Source organism: Larus michahellis, chromosome 8, assembly GCF_964199755.1.
Source record: "Larus michahellis chromosome 8, bLarMic1.1, whole genome shotgun sequence".
NCBI classification, from domain to species: Eukaryota; Metazoa; Chordata; class Aves; order Charadriiformes; family Laridae; genus Larus; species Larus michahellis.
Genome location: NC_133903.1, coordinates 49622761 through 49639063, shown reverse-complemented (window position 1 = coordinate 49639063; position 16303 = coordinate 49622761). Strand labels below are relative to the sequence as shown.

At 35.9% G+C, this 16303-nt stretch overlaps 1 protein-coding gene across 4 annotated transcripts in view; it reads left to right on the top strand.

Annotated features, from left to right (window-relative positions):
• Positions 1–16303, top strand: part of LOC141747155 (BEN domain-containing protein 5) — a 969363-nt gene that overhangs the window by 9250 nt on the left and 943810 nt on the right. For all 4 annotated transcript variants that reach the window (XM_074596964.1, XM_074596965.1, XM_074596963.1 and 1 more), the window contains exon 2: positions 8822–8944. In XM_074596964.1, coding sequence (XP_074453065.1) covers positions 8822–8944 — 123 coding nt within the window. The remainder of the gene's footprint in view (positions 1–8821; positions 8945–16303) is intronic.

The following is a 16303-nucleotide window of genomic DNA, read 5'->3' as shown; positions in this document are numbered from 1 at the left end:
AGGAATTGAATTCAAGTCTCCTGAATGTTAGACTCACTCAGTGATAACCAAATACATCTTTTTCTTTGGATAGGTGCATCCACAACAAATTTACAGTCGTCACACCTTAGATAGATAGTGAAAAAACAAAATACCTCTGAATGGTGGGTATGGTGTAGTACCACAGCTGGCCTGTGTTGAGGCTCACCAGGCTGATTGCTTTTGGAGAATACCTGAGAATGAGCTAAAAGCCTGATCCAAATTAGAAGGCATAGCTGTATTACCTCAGTGCTGAACCTGAAATAATGTCCGTGATATAGCTTATGAGCTCAGGTGCAGCAGCACAGCTGTAGCTGGATTCTTTTGGGCTTGTTGGGATCACAGCAGATAAGCTCATGTCTTCCAAAATATAGCATCAACATCTCTTTAAATACAGGTCTGGAAAGCCCCAGTTCAATCAGCAAACATATTAAGACATTAAAAGTGCTTGGAATTCGACATGAAAGGGGTAATTTTCATAAATAGAAAAAGCACTGTTTATATGTTTCTTACTTGATCTTGCCAATGCTCTTGTAAGACTTCCATAGCACTTCGTACTTAGTACTTTTAGGACATGCTTTTTGTGGGCAAGCATTTTGAACGTGAGTCAGGACTGAGGAGTATGAAACCTAGGACGATTAAAATAAGTAAAACCGTGGCCTTTTGAGAAAGCTGAAATAAACCTACTTCTCTGTTAAATCAGGAATAATTATTACTTACTGAGTCCTTTTCAGTTTCCCGGCTGAGAATCAGTTGGTCTTAAAGAAGAGAGACACACAAAGTTGTTAACTTACAGAGATAATCATCTCTATTAGTCATTGAAGGTTACATAGTCATGGGTCAGGGTCATTGCATTGGTTGGTACATATCAGATGTTTCAGTTGCATTTACCTTGCCTCAACCTGAGTTAGTTTTAGTTTAGAAATTTATTTTATCATGGCTTCTTTCAGTTATGCTGTCAGTAAACTGATTTTAATTACGCTGTTCTTGTAGTATAAAGACCACCTGATGTACATAGTGCTCACTCCTGGTTAGGATATGGTAAACTGACTGTTGGTTAATCACATCTTGTGCTCTTAAATCAGAAAAACTAATTATCTTAGAATATACAGTGTGGATAAAGAAAAAAAAAACCATGGAAGAAGTAATGTTCCTATACTGAAAACAGTTTTTGCAATAAAATATGATTTTACTGCATAGGAGGGAAATGGTCAATGTAGTCTGTAGACCAGATCTCTGTTGCTTTATCAGTGTAAGTATGGATTAAGTCCGTCTGTTTCATACCTTCTGTATGAAACCTGAAGTATTATACATAGAAATTAAAGTTTGATCTGCACCAGCTATAGCTGAATCAATATCCTTTGGTTTGTGCTATTTCTTGAGGTTGTTCAGAAATATCTTCTAGTAAGCATTTTGCAGGTAATCATTCTGCATTTGAAAACTTTGTCAAAGAAAGGTTTTGGAAAATGCATAGTATATACATGTGTATCGTTAATATACCTAAAAGTTTAAGCTAGATATCATGTTTTTGTTAAATCAGTGCTTCATACAGCTGTTGAAACATGGATATATACCTACCATATCTATGTATATATTGATATATATATATAGCATGTGAAACTTTCCTTTCCTTCCTTCCTTCCTTCCTTCTGACTTTCTCCATCCTCCCCCACATATAATACAAAACCAGTTGTATAAAAGCTGATTTTTTTCATGATTAGGCGGCATGGGTATCAGTGAATACTAGTGAATGACTTCAACCACCAAGCTCTTTTTCCAGTTTTGTGGGTAGTAGTATGAGCTTTTGCCCTTAACCTGGCATTTTCCACCAACTACAATTCCAAACCCTGCAATTGTCTGCATGTTTTGACTTGGTATTTTCTGCAGGTCACATGCACTCCTTGTCTGTGGGCAATCTGTCGCTTATAGATTTCAAGAACACATAGGACCCTATGAAAGAAAGTTTTACCCATTGAAGTTCTGTTAGTACCTCGGAAGGGATCTGCTTTAACTCTTCAGTTCTTTTCCTGCCTCAGAATCCCTAGACACAAAATTTCCTCTTGCCCCAAAAAATCTTTTGCTGACCTAGAACTTGAATTCCCATGCACTCTTCAATGGGAATTTCAGCATCTCCTGTTATTCATACACAGACCTAATTCTCTGAGCCACCTCTTATCTCCCAGGAAGGATGGACTTGCTGATACAATTAATTTTTGCAGATGCAACTGTGAGGACTAGCTGAGCTCAGTAGCTATTATTTACTGTTTTCTCTGCTAGTTGGGGATGTATGTGATGCATCATATTTTTGTTTACAATTTATATGTTTTATGCTTTTGTTTTATCTGTTTTTTGTTTAAAGAAGTATTGCTACTATAGCAACTGTTGCATCATGTGATATCTTTGATATTATCAAGATGCCAAATACTTGTTAAAGAATAAATCTGTACATCAGATGAAATTCAATGATTCTTACAATGTTTTTAAATAAACATATTTTCAGTTAACATATTTAGCACTACTGTTTTTTTCAGGGTATTTTTTTTTTTTCATTTCTGGTGATGAGTGTTTCAGTGGATAGTTTAGAGATTGTAAGTACAATAAAAAGAGTAGTGGATATTATTTTTTTCATTGCTTACTGAGTTCAAAGCATTACTTGCTTTTTTAAAATTATTTTCATGAGGGAAAACTGTTCATACCTTCTTGGACATTTTGGGTTTCACTAAAGTGATACAAAAAATTCCACTGCCATTTGCCTCTGACAAGAAGGTATATCCTTGGAGATAGCCCACATTGAGATAACAAATAAATATTCTTGAAGTACAGCTTGAAGTTATGCTTTTACGTTAAAGATTGAAACGAATACAAGTCAACACAAGTTGACTTATTTTCTGTTCCTCTAAAGTCATAATACAATGCCAGTCACCGGGAGTGAGGAATCATTGCTCAGAGCACTATTTGACTGCCAGATTTTGTCTTCAGGTCAATGTTCTTCACTAGATTTTGGAAAGGATCTATAGTTGACTTTGGATTGATAATGGAATCTCTATCAGGATCTATTTTTTTTTAATGGACTGGGCAGTGGAGATTTCGCATCATCTTCTCATACTTGATCAGCCATAAGTTGATGGCTTGATTTTGTGCTAAACACCTTATGTACTTTTTTGTTCCTACTTATCTTTGGTCTGCCTGCTGTCTGCTCAATGGGAGCATTTAAGCAAAGTGCCCTTTGTGGTACCACCCAGTCTTTTGTAGGGTCTCAATGTGACATCTTCACCGATCATTTTGCTTTGACATGTTTACATATAAGAACAAGACTTTTTCAACTCTCAGCTTTGACTGAGACACCTATGCCACACCTTCTGCTACAGTAAATCAGTTTGGATATGTATATCTAAAGAAGTATGAGGTATTTAGATGTACTTATGTCTTCTAACCCAAAAGAAAAAGTGAATGGTGCATTAGTCAAGGAACTGTGTTAGGCAGGTTGAAAGGGTATGTTGTCTTGTAGCCTCTGTAGAAACAGTAATTTGTGCAGTAAAAGTAAAAACAAACCCGAAACACAAACCCACCAAGAAATGACAATGTTTCCTTCCTATTTATGCAACCCAATCCAAGCTTTTTCAAGTCCACAGCAGTGAGCGTGTAGTTTATTTTTCCTGAGTACTTTCAGAACCTTTGCAAAGCTCAGAATTTACCTGATAATCTCTGCTAAACTTGTACTTGTTTTTTTTTTTTTATTCTGAATGCTTTCTTGGATATGAATATCTTCTTGCAGTTCAGAGACAGACTCTTGACAACCAGTCTGTTGGTCAAACTGTAGGAGGAAAGTAACTGAAGAGACAATTACTTTAAAGATGCTTTATCTCAAATTTGGTTTCTAAATAACAATGCAAAATTACATTTTTTTAGAACTAGACCAGGCTCTATGACAATGCTGTCTGTGATAATCAACATTTTCCTTGTTCTGCTTGACCTTTGAAATAGGTAATGGTGACAGTATGGGCACAGTACCTGAATGTGAGGCAGCAGGTGTGGTTGGTACCATGCTGGAGATTCTCCTAAACCCTGGGATTTGTAGTCTTAATGTAATTTCTTCTATTTCTTTTCGACTCACGGTGACTGTGAATTAAGTACATTTCAGATTGACACCACTTTCTGCAGTATGTTTAGATTCTTAGGGTCATATCCAGTCCTTGCTGCAGGATACATGGCTGTGAAGATCAAATTGACAGTTGTGTTTTCTTCTTTTTTTTAAGCATTTTTTAAGCTAGTGGAGCTGGATTTCCAAGTTCCTGCCTTCTGCTGCCTGTAGGACTTTTAGAATGGCCATAGAGCATTCAGAGCTGATAGCAGAAATAACAAAACTTCCTGAATATCAGTGTTGCTGAAGCATAGGGAAGCTTAAATAAAAGCTTTTATTTAAAAAAAATATATCAAATAACAGGAGAACATAATCAGCTCTTAAGACTATAGATTTCTACAAATGCAGTTATAAAAGAATTTTGCTAAAAGTACACTGTTTGCAGTTTTCTGATCGGTGCAGAAGACACTGTTATTGGCATAACCTCCACAAGTGTTGCTTGTCCAAAATGTGAGTTGAGCAATGTTCATCCAGAGACTTGTTATTTTTAGTAGCTAATAGGAGTTGCCGTTGGTCATCTGAATGAATTTTTGTTTATTGCAAACTGTACTGAGAGTTCAGGTTCATTTCTTTGTATTGGTTTGCAATAGCAATACTGCTCAAGGCTGATGAAAGTCTTTGCTAGGATACCTGTAAGCCTTTCTTGGTCCCTGGATGATGGGAATCTGGCTATTAGATCATTACACAGTAGAAATTTCCAGTAGCAAAATGTATTCTAATTTTGTTCTAAAATAAGGATCCCATAACAGAATGAGAAGTGCCTTGATGACATTTGTATTATCTAAAGAAAGACTTCTACAAAGTTCATTTGCAGTTATCGTATCTGTTCATGCTACCTTACCTTTCTAATTGCTAACCTTGTTAGACAATAAGTCTGATTGTAAGAATGATGCAGGCTTTCCAGGCAAATTCGCTTTATATTTTTCTATGTCTGTTTTAATGCAGCTGTGCTCTCCTACCTAATGTAGCATGAGGGTAGCTGCCGGCTGCTAACTCCTGGATTCTGAAGTTTGTCACAGCTGGAAGCTGGGCTCCTTGTTTACTCAATTCAAAGAGTAACTGTTATTTACTAAAGAGGTAGTTTCCTCTAGAAACTGCAGTTTTTAAAGAAAATGTACCTAAATTTGCATGAGGCTTATTGTTTTAATCTTTGCCTAAATGAAAAGCTCTTGACTTTACCCTTCGAACTTAAGAACAGTAAGAAGCTCTGCAAGTTTTAAAACTCTTCCTCCTGAGAATCCCAGTCCCCTGTAACTGATTCTATTCATTTTAACTAGTTTAATGTGAAGTATAACCATGATGACAATAGTGATGAATGCAAATTACAAAAGACTCTGTCCAGGTTTTATTTTAAAATCTTATATAGTTACAGAGATTTCAGACACCTACAGATTTTATGCCTGATAGAAAATTACCATTAAAGTTTAATACTGTGGTAAATGTAAATCCTAGGGATTTGCTGGAGACTGCAGGAGTTTAAGCTATGAAGAATTAGTATAAAATAGCTATGTGTTTTACAACAAGAAAAATAATTGACAAAATAAGACCTACAGTCTGAGAAAATGTCTTTGTGAAGTTACTTTTGCCTTTGCTTGTCTTATCTAACCTTTTTTCAAAGGAGAATCTGATCTCCTTAAGTGTAATGTGCAGGATGTACTTCAGGTAATTCCTTTCTTTCCCCTTCAGTTTGTTTCATATTGAAGTACTGTTTCCCTTCCCTACAAGGTTCTGTCATACGTTTTTGCCTTCAGTCAGGCAAATCTACTTAGGGCTCCCCAGTTGTGAGGACAGTATCTCTTTATTGGCCAGAGGACTTACGGCAGAGTATAACAGTTCTCTCCATCTGGTAATGTATTCTCAGCAACGCTCGCTGCATCTGCTGAACAGACAAGCGTGAAGCCATGTTTTATAATCTAGTAATACAGCAATGCAGGCTCTGTTTCGGCCAGCAGTCTGGCCTTTTCTTTATCACCCAAGGAGAACATGCCAGAAGGGACATAACGCTGTTGTGCTATATAATAACGTGAAGTTCAAAGACTGCAGTTTTGCATGTTTAGAGATTTAGTAAAGATAATATAACTCAAAATATAGCAACAGTACATTCTGAATAGTCGAAGTACTGCGTAATAAAGAACATGCAAGGAGAGATTAATATTATTAAATGATTATGAATTATAGGCTATTTGATGATTTTATTCTCATTCCTGAATGGCTACATTAGGCCAGGAGGAGCAGATGGAAACTTTTTGCTAGGACACAGTTACTTGACAGCTTCCTTCTGCATTGTGTAAAGACTCCATTGGCAGATATTCTAATTTGTCAGTTAGGTGGAAAGGGAGGTGTAGCTCTGTCTTCTGCGTGCGTTTCCTACACTGTCTTATGGTGGCAGTATTATGAATGTAATCTTTTCTAGTTTCTTCATCTTGGCGGTGTTTTCCAGCTATCTGTTAAGAATAGCAAGAAGCCTACTACTTTTAGCCGAGACTTACAAGTGAGCATTTACGAGGACGAGTTCAGTCTTACTGCTCTACTCAGTTGACTCCCTGCCTCCATTCTTTCACTTTGTTCCCTGGCAGCTAATGCATTCTTGGGGGGGATCTGCAGGTTTTCCCCGATTTTTTCTTTGTATCCTTGATTCCGCGTGTTGGATTACAAACAATTAACTTGACTACCTGTGACAGGTATATGGGGGCTCTTAATCAAAGTGTCACTGAACTGAAAGTGAGGATGAGGTTTTCCTGTGGCTGCTGGTCTGAATTACAGGTTTAATGATGCAGTGGGATGAATTGTGTTAAGTGACACAATCATGGCCATAGAGATTCAAAGATGCCCCGTCCAGGTCTAAGTTTGTCTCTGGTGTTACCAGCCTTTAAGCAAATTGTATCAGCATGCTGGTAAAAACCATCTAGCTAAAAATATCATTAAGTAGCAATTTTATATTTAAAGAAAACAATTTATATGCCTCAGATTGCTACCTGTGGGTAATTATTTAGTCTAAAACAAATAACCTTGAGGTTGCACATAATAATTTTGCTAAAACATAATAGCATGCATTATTTACTATCTAACTTTTTGGATTATGGTAAAGTAAGAAAAGGCCTAATTCTCTTTGTGGCCTAATTATCTTTGTTCTGTTTTAGTGCTTCTCAAAGAGAGTAAGTTTCAAATTTCTTCCCTGGGAAGACTGAGGATTTATATGCCAAGTGTTGACCTGGATATACATATTTTTTAATCTGGGATTTATATACCTCTGGAAATATGGATATATAATAGAAAGCCTGACAGACCCTTTAACTGTGGTGTCACTAATACGTAATTTGTTACCTCAGCAAAGGTGTTTTGCCTCAAGAGGTGGAATACATTTATGTATGGAAAGGTCAGTTTTAATTAATAAGCTGTTTTCATCATTCAGGGCCAATATGAATTGCTTGTAACATTTGTGTGAAATAGTTTTCAATATAAAAATAAAACAAATTGAGCTTTATGTCACATTTATCATCCCCCGTAACCCATTTAAATGTCAAAAAATCAGTACAGACCAAGAGTCTATTTCTAGAAGCCTTAGTAGCCCTATTTATCAGAGTGAAATAAGATATTATCATCCCATTATTCCATCACATGCCTTCTGCGGTTGAAGACATAGACGTTTCTTCCAGTTTTCTGTAACACAGAAAATAGTTTTTCTATTGTTAAATATTTGTTCTCCAAGCAGTAAATAGTGCAGAAAATGCTGACCCAATGTCAGAAGAATGACCGGATAGTTATGTTATTGTGTATTTCTTTCACTGTATTATAATATTAATGTATAATATAATATACGAATATTAACTTACTTTCTTGTACATTTCTCAAATGAAAAAAAAAAATCACCGTGTTCTTCTATACCTATTTGGAAACAATTTTTTTGCATATTGCGATGTGTAGGACAGTAAAATTTGACTGTAAGGACAAAGCTTTTAATATATACGCTACCAATGCATTTTGTCAAAAGTGATGCCACTGTATAGAAAATTTATGTCTTCAGATATTTATTATGAAATTGACCCCACATTTTGAAACTTTTTTCTTTGTTTATGTTCTTTTTCTGAGTTTTGTTTCCTAAGCAAGCAAGGCTCGGATGATCACACGCCTCCATGAGTGTATATCTCTCCCTTATAATAATTTTCAAATTTCAAATATGAGTGGGACTTAACAGTCTCAATGGTTCTAAGTTCATTTAAGATGCATGAAAATAGGCAGTGGGATAGATGGAAAAGATCCCATTAATGCCCATAGTGAGGAATATGCTGCTGAGGATTATGATAAAGATGCTGCCGAGGAGGTCAATTCTGGGGAATCCATACAAAATATATGTTTTAGAGCTCCAGTCAAAAGAAGTGGGTCCAGATGAACATCAGACTACGAGAGTATTCAGCCACAGGACATGCATATGCAAGAAACCGGGCTGTGGGGTTTGTTAGGTAGAGAAGCTTTAATATATGATGTCGTTATTGTATCCAAATTTTTAAATAAAGTTTGAAAAGAAAGAGTTTGTTTACTGGTGCATATGTTAAATTGTGCAAATTTCATGTTATGTAGAAAAGCATGGGGAACTATCTTTCTACTGTTTTGAATATTTTTTTGTTTTATGCTCATGCTTTTTTTTTGCTTTTACTGCAACAGGTATTGCCATAGGAAGTGATGATATCATAGCAGGGAACGTGAGCAAGTTCACTGTTCTCCCACCTGGCTATTGTGGACAGCTTAAAAAAGGACATCTTATATTTGATGCCTGTTTTGAAAGTGGTAAGCATTTTCAGCATTATTTTATGTTATGGAGTTGTCATGCTTTTAACTATATCATTCATCTTTATAATGCTTTTAACTATATCACTCATCTTTATAAAAAGTGTCTTAATTCTAAAGACTTGCATTAAATGCTGCTTAACTCACCAATTCACTTCAGTCAGAGTATGACATAAAATCAGGCTGTTCAAATGTAAAAAAGAGTTGTGAAGTTTGTTATTACCTACAATGTACATTTCATCAGGTCCATCTCTTACAACATGTAGTATTTAAAATGTGTGATTTTAAAACACAATTTGGAAGTTTATTGGACAAGTTAACCTCGTGAAGTGCCAAGCCCATCCTTGCATAGTTAGAAGGTTTTACAAACGTATACATGCTGTCTTTAAATATATTTCTTTGTGTTTCTTGTGGCCTGATTCCATACTGCTGAGGTTAATGGAAGTTCTGCTTCTGATGCCAATAGAGGCAGAATTAACCTTTAGGAAACTACTGCAAATTGAAAGAGAAATTATTTTTACAAGAGTTATAGTTAGCATATTAATTTAAAGAATATTTTTAATCATGTATGTTTGTAAGTGTGTGGAGTATGTAGGTAAATAAATGAATATATATGAATATGTAGCATTGTTTAAATTTTTGTGTTAGATATATGTGTATCTCCAGATTTTTAGCTTAAATCTATTATTATTCGTTTACAGACCTACAGAGCACTGTTAAACACCATATGTACAAAAGGCATTTGGCAGGATAAGCTATAGTTTTCAGCATGGTTTATGTGAGAGGTGCTGGTAATGCCAAAACTGCTAGTGTCTTGTAAAATGAGCTTTTTATGAAGAGTTACGTCCCTCAGGGTGGAATACTGGCTGCCAGTTCATGGATAAATATTAAATTGAGTTATTTAAGTCCTCTGATTACATTATGTAAAAGATGTAAATGATGCAGTGAATAATAAAGAGTATCTTGTTTTTAAGGTATGTCTCTGAAGGTTCAGACAATAGTTATGTATTTTTAAAAATACCGTGGATGCTATTTCATGATAGTTATGGTTTTATGAATTTTTGTATCGGAAAATGTCGGTTGGCCAAGCTGAGAAATTTACTTGATTGTGTTAAGCTGCTCTGCAATGAAAGGGATCAGTAGCAGCCATCAAGTTATTTGCGAAGTGAATCATTTCATGATGCTTTAATTCTAGTTTTTGAACAATAGAATTAATTATATTTTTAAATTAAAACACTCAGTTCAAAGGCAGCATTCAAACTTCAGGTACTTTGACAATAACAACATGTGATAGAGGCAGATGCTATTTGAAATACTGTGTTTATTTACATTGTAGCATGATGAGGCTGTGATGTTGCTTTGCATATTCAGACACCTCCAAAATACAAATATGAATAAAATTAATACCTTAATTTACTTTCTCATGATGACAACGTATTAGCAAGAATTATAATAATATTGTGTACACTTCATATGTAAATTCATTTTATCTTTTGTTATATGTTAGCCAAGTCATTGCTTAGAGTACCTTAACTGGTCAAAGAAAATTCCCTGATTATTGGATATTTTATGAAATTGTTATTAATTATAAAATCCATCCCCTCCTATTATCCAAACAGTAGCATACAACATTTATACAGTAGTGGATTGATGCTCTTTGAGTACCACTTTAAAATTGGTAATATCCCATTGGAATTGCCTTTTTCAAAGAACAGATTATAAAACTGATCCCACCTGAAGTACTGCATCCAGCTCTGGGGGCTACAAGAAATACATGGACCTGCTAGAGGAGTCTGGAGGAGGGCCACGAAAGTGGTTAGAGAGCTGGAACACCTCTCCTGAGAAGACTGAGAGAACGGGGGTTGTTCAGCTCGGATAAGAGAAGGTTCCAGGGAGACCTTATTGCAGCCTTTCAGTATATAGAGGAGGCTTATAAGAAAGCTGGAAAAAGAGTTTTTACGAAGGCGTGTAGGGATGGGACAAAGAGCAATGGTTTTACACTGAAAGAGGGTAGATTTAGATCGGACATAACGAAGAAATTTTTTACAGTGAAGGTGGTGAGACACTGACACAGCTTGCCCAGAGAAGTTGCAGATGCCCCATCATTGGAAGTGTTCAAGGTCAGACTGGGTGGTGCTTTGAGCAACCTGGTCTAGTGAAAGATCTACTCATGGCAGGGGGGATGGACTAGATGATCTTCGAAGGCCCCTTCCTACCCAAACCATTCTATGATGCTGTGATTCTATGAAAACAGGTCACATTAATTTTATAATGATTCCAAGTTAGCGTTATATTATAGACCTAAATATACCTGAAGGAAATAGGCTATTGGGATATGATTTATAGATTTTTTCTAAGACTTGTGCTTTGTCTGTTATGATGATATTGTCACTAAACATGAGTATGTCATTGAAATCTTAGATCCCTAATACTTAAGAGATATTAAGGGTTCTTTACAGTTAAAGTTTTGTAAGGATTTATTAAATCTTTAAACATAAACACAATGCAATTAGACAATACAGTAGTTATACCATACAGTGATTATAACCCTATATCTAATGTAATGTTAGTAGAAATTTTGACATAGGTTCATATAACATTTTCACTGCAAATGATCTTGGTCTTAATGAAGCTATGTTAGGATGGGGTAATACTGGCCAGGCAGTCGTACCCGTGGAGTATTTGTTGATGATTTGCTTTCAAAATAGAAGTCGTGTTAAATGTGATTCCATAAGTGGCTTTCCTCGCTTTGGCTGCATTCTGTATTTTCTTGAAAGATCTCGTTGATAGAACTCAAGGTTCCCTTCTAATACTATTTTTCAACAACTATGATTTTATATTGCAGAAATGGAGGCCAATACCTTTCAGAACAGAGAAAGAGTATTAAACTTTTAGAAAGCAGGAAAAAGATTAACACATACAGAAGAAACGCTATTTAATATGCTTTCATTTTTGTAATGGCTATCGTTGTATTAAGCAGCGTTGACAAGTATGAATTTGTTTGAGACAGAGAGGTGTGTTTTTATGTAGTCTGAAAACCAATGTCCAGTTTGGTATTTTGAAGTGCCTTGCTTTCAGAAAATCATAAAAAATATAATTGAAATGGGCACTGGGATTTCTTTTTACTCCACCCTGTTGTTCAGAGGCAAAATACACTATTTTTTGCCATTCCTGACAGATATTTATCAGTCCTTTTCAGAGACTTTCAGTTAGGAAAGTTTCAATGAGAAAGCAGCAATCCATTCTAACGCTGCAATTTGCTCAATGTAAGAAATATTTTCTTTCTATGTAGAAATGTTCTTAGCAAAAATGCATTAATTCTTGTCCAGTCCTATAGGCACGGAAAGCAGATTATTCCTTTCTTCTTTGACTTAATGGAAAGCTGTTATCGTATCTTTCCTTGGCCTTTCCCTCCTCAGGTTAAATAACTCCATTTTTTTCAATAGTTCCTTAGCGGTCACGTTTTCCAAATTTCCTATCATTCTTTATTTCCTCTGGTCTTTCTCCAGCTGTTCCATGCCTTTCTTGACAGGAAACGGTCCAAGGTGAACATGATACTCAGAAAAGCTGGTGCCAATACTATGTAGAGTTTATTACATGACATGCTTTGCAATCTATTTACTTCTGCTGTGTGACAGTCCAATGTTTGTCACAATAGCATGGCACTCTTGACTTCTGTAAAATTTATGATCCCTTATACTGTCCAGGTCCTTTTCAGAAGAAGAGCTACCTAACCAGTTTGTAGCTTGCACTTAACCTTAATGAATCTAATACTAATGAAAGAATCATTACTGTAAAATAAATAGTTATAGAAAACAAAGAACGGTGGTTGAAGCCTTTATCTTATTAATAACAGTCAGAGGAGTGAAGGAGAGAGAATTATCAACTTTGTAAGTATGTCAGGAATTCGAATTTGTGTTTCCCGTAATTCAAGCTAGTGTTCTAACTGGAATCTTCCTTGTTATTTTTATTAATATTTAAGAATATATATGGCCAGAAGAAACTTTTTACATTAATTTATGATTAGGATGAAAGAAACTGATGAAAATTCAGGTTTCTTGCATACCACAACATAATTTTTGGATAATGTCAATTTTCACAAGAAACATGAGTTAGTTTCAGGGTAAAATGGAAGCACAGTTATCTAGACATAGAATCAATTTAAAGAAATAAATGTCACATTTGAAATGTATACATTTGGTCAGTTGTAATTCCTTTTCCTATTATTCATTAATGCATTGAATTATTAACACAGTTTCAGTTTAGCAGCAATGCAGTGCTGTACAAATGTTCACTTCTCATCCTATCTGTTCTGGCAAAACTGGGAATTTTGCAGAATATAGTGCTTCGGGGAAAAGGATGTATTCGCTCTTGCTATACAAAGAACTCCTTCTTGACTGAGTCAGGCCGAGATTTTGATGTAAAAGTGTTCTTCAGGGAATCTGGCAGCTTATACTCAAGGCAAATTGGTGTTCCAGAGATTTTATTTTGTGTGGATCTAAATGACTTTCAAGTTTGTTTTAGCCAGCTGCCCCTACTGTCTTGTGTTGGCTTAGTGCATGTTATTTCTGATGGCATCAATTTAGTCAGAAGCCTATTCTGTGTTGTGGCTAAGATTTGTTTTTATTTGCTTAGTCATTTTTTCCTGTACCAGATGTTTTTGGAGATGATACCTCCAGTGCCAGAAAACATTTTTTTATTTCTGGGAATTTATGTAACTGCAGTAGCTTTGCTTCTGCATGAGGTAACAATTATTTAATTTATTAATTTTACATGATACACACGAAGCCTTTCACATGTATTTTGCAAAAGCGGACAAAGAAAACACAAAGCAAATACCTCAATCATTACAAAGAGACCAATACTTTCAAGGCACTGGTGCCTGTTCAACTGTTTGTGCAGAATGCCAGTCTAATGTTCTGGCTCTGCAAAAGGGAGGATGAATTTTGGCAATGACCCCAAAGCATGGGAACTTCAAGGGTTTGACCATTGCTTATGCAGGCTGCAAAAATGTCATTTATGTCAGGATTCAGAGAAAAGAAATACAGCTGACAGTGACATCCCTTTTCTTCCTAGCCCAAAAGAGTGGCTGAATAGGCCAGAACCCAATGAGTTGTATTAGAAACACAACTGCAGCTATCCTATAGCTCTGAAACAGACCATGAAACATCAGAAGCTCTTGGTCATGGAAATTTTTCTTTGTTTTTATGTAAAGGTTGAAATCCACAAATTTGAGTTTATGCTGTCCTTTGAGAGCATTGGTGATTCTCTGAGTGTTGAAGCAGATTGAGTTCAGGTTCCCTGCACACTCATCTCACATAAATCAGGAGAAACCTCAAACATATTGGATTCCTGTGGTAGTCCAGAGGATGCCGTCAGACAATATGGATTACTTGTTCTTTAACATACCTCATCTTGGATGGACTAGCGCCCGTCAACACCTATTCTAGCAGGCTACGAAGCCTGGCTCATGCTGTCATGCATTTGGGCTATATTTCTACAACTGCTACAGAAGTATACCTTCAAAAAGTATATAAGAACTGCCTTCTGCTCAGCAACCATCCTCACTGCAGGGCTCATAGTGCTTTCACAGACCAAAGTTCCTCTGTGCTCAAAATACACCTCTGCCCACAGAGGCATCCACACCTTTTTTCTTATTGTGCAAAGACTGCCACAAGATGCCTTCATGGCTCCATCACAGAGTGCTTTCAAGGTGGGCTCAAAATTGCTATGGCTTTTGCCTCCCCAGGCTCTTGATGTAGAGAGCCGGGATCTGAAAAACTTCTGTTGACGCTGCCAGCTGGGGCTTCACTGAAGAAAAATGCAAGGGAAGTTCTAATATTGTTCCTTTTGTTTGGTATCATCTGGCTTGCCAGTCACCACAGATGTATTCGTTGGTCACTCTGGCCTGTACGTGCTTCTGGATTAACCACAGTGCCTTCTGTCTTGCCTGGTAGGATGTCTTGGGGAACACGAGAGGAAGTTGGAGTTAGGTGGTAGACTGTGATATGTTGTGAGGGTGGTTAAAAAAATGAAGCTTGACAGTTTCTGCTGCTTGTGGCTCAAATTGCTTGTTTTATAATTACTTTTGAGAATTGAAGGAACAGTGTTGGCTCACAGAGGTTCGTAAATCTCAGTATTCATACTGTTAAATACGGGGGCTTTTTATAAGGTTTTGAAAATACATATTTTCGCTTGTTAGTCAAATAAAATGCTGTTTAAATGTTAAAAAATACTGTGTTTCTTGAAATTAGAAATGAAGCTGCCGTCTGCTTTTATTCTCGTTTCAACCAAAAAGTGGAACTCCGCCAAGAGTCATTAAATCTTCTATCCTTTGGATGAATTCTTATTTTTTTATGAAAAAAGTGTTATGATTGGGTAATTTGTGTATTGTGGTTTATGTTCAAAAGGTTGTAATTAAAGTTTTATAAAATTTTAGATTCAATCTCAATTACTGCAAACCTCATATTACTATGTTGACTGGTGTGCCACCACCTTGCAATGAAAACGATTGACAAACATCGGTTTCTATTTTCCTACAGCAGGTTTATAAAATATTTTGTATTAGAAACCTGATAAAAAAGTTCAGTGCTGATGGATTGCAAATGATATTAATCAGTTGTAAAGAGTTAAGGTTTGCAATGTATTAGGAGATCTCATGTGACTGAGAAGTACCCTCATATCATTTTTGTTAAGGTTTTAAATATCTTTCTATATTTCAAAAATAGGATAATGTACTTATAAAACACTTTGCACAACACTCATAATTGCAGTAAGTGATTGTAATTCCGCTGATCTCGTTGTAACCACTTACAGGCGTGAAATAGGCCATTGAGCTTTACCATGAAAGATATCTTTTGAACAAAAGAAAAGATAATATAGGATGAATTGTCCTTTGGGTGTGCCCAAGTCCCAGTTGCTAAGACTTGACATGTAACTTTAGACAGCTAAAATTAGGTGAGATTAATCTTACTTGTGATTAATAAAATACTGTAAAATTTGAGTTGCAAAACATTTTCAGAAATCGACATTTTTGTTTGTAAAAAGCTTAAAAATGGTAAGTAAGCCGATACAGAAGACAATACTGCTAGCATTATGTTCAAAGAAAAACTGAAATCCACCCTAGGCAATAGTTGCATTTTGGCCCTCAAATATAACTGTAATATCCTTCCAAAATTGTTCAACACGCTGATCCTGTGTGTGTTTACATTTAGGTGAACAGAAATACCCTTCTTCACCATGGTTTCAGTGGCACTACTGTGATATCCTAGAACAGGAATAAAGCAATACAGGCAAATGTAATAATGGCACATTAAAAGAAATAAAAAGTGTAAAAGCTGTTTAAAGCTACTTTCTTCC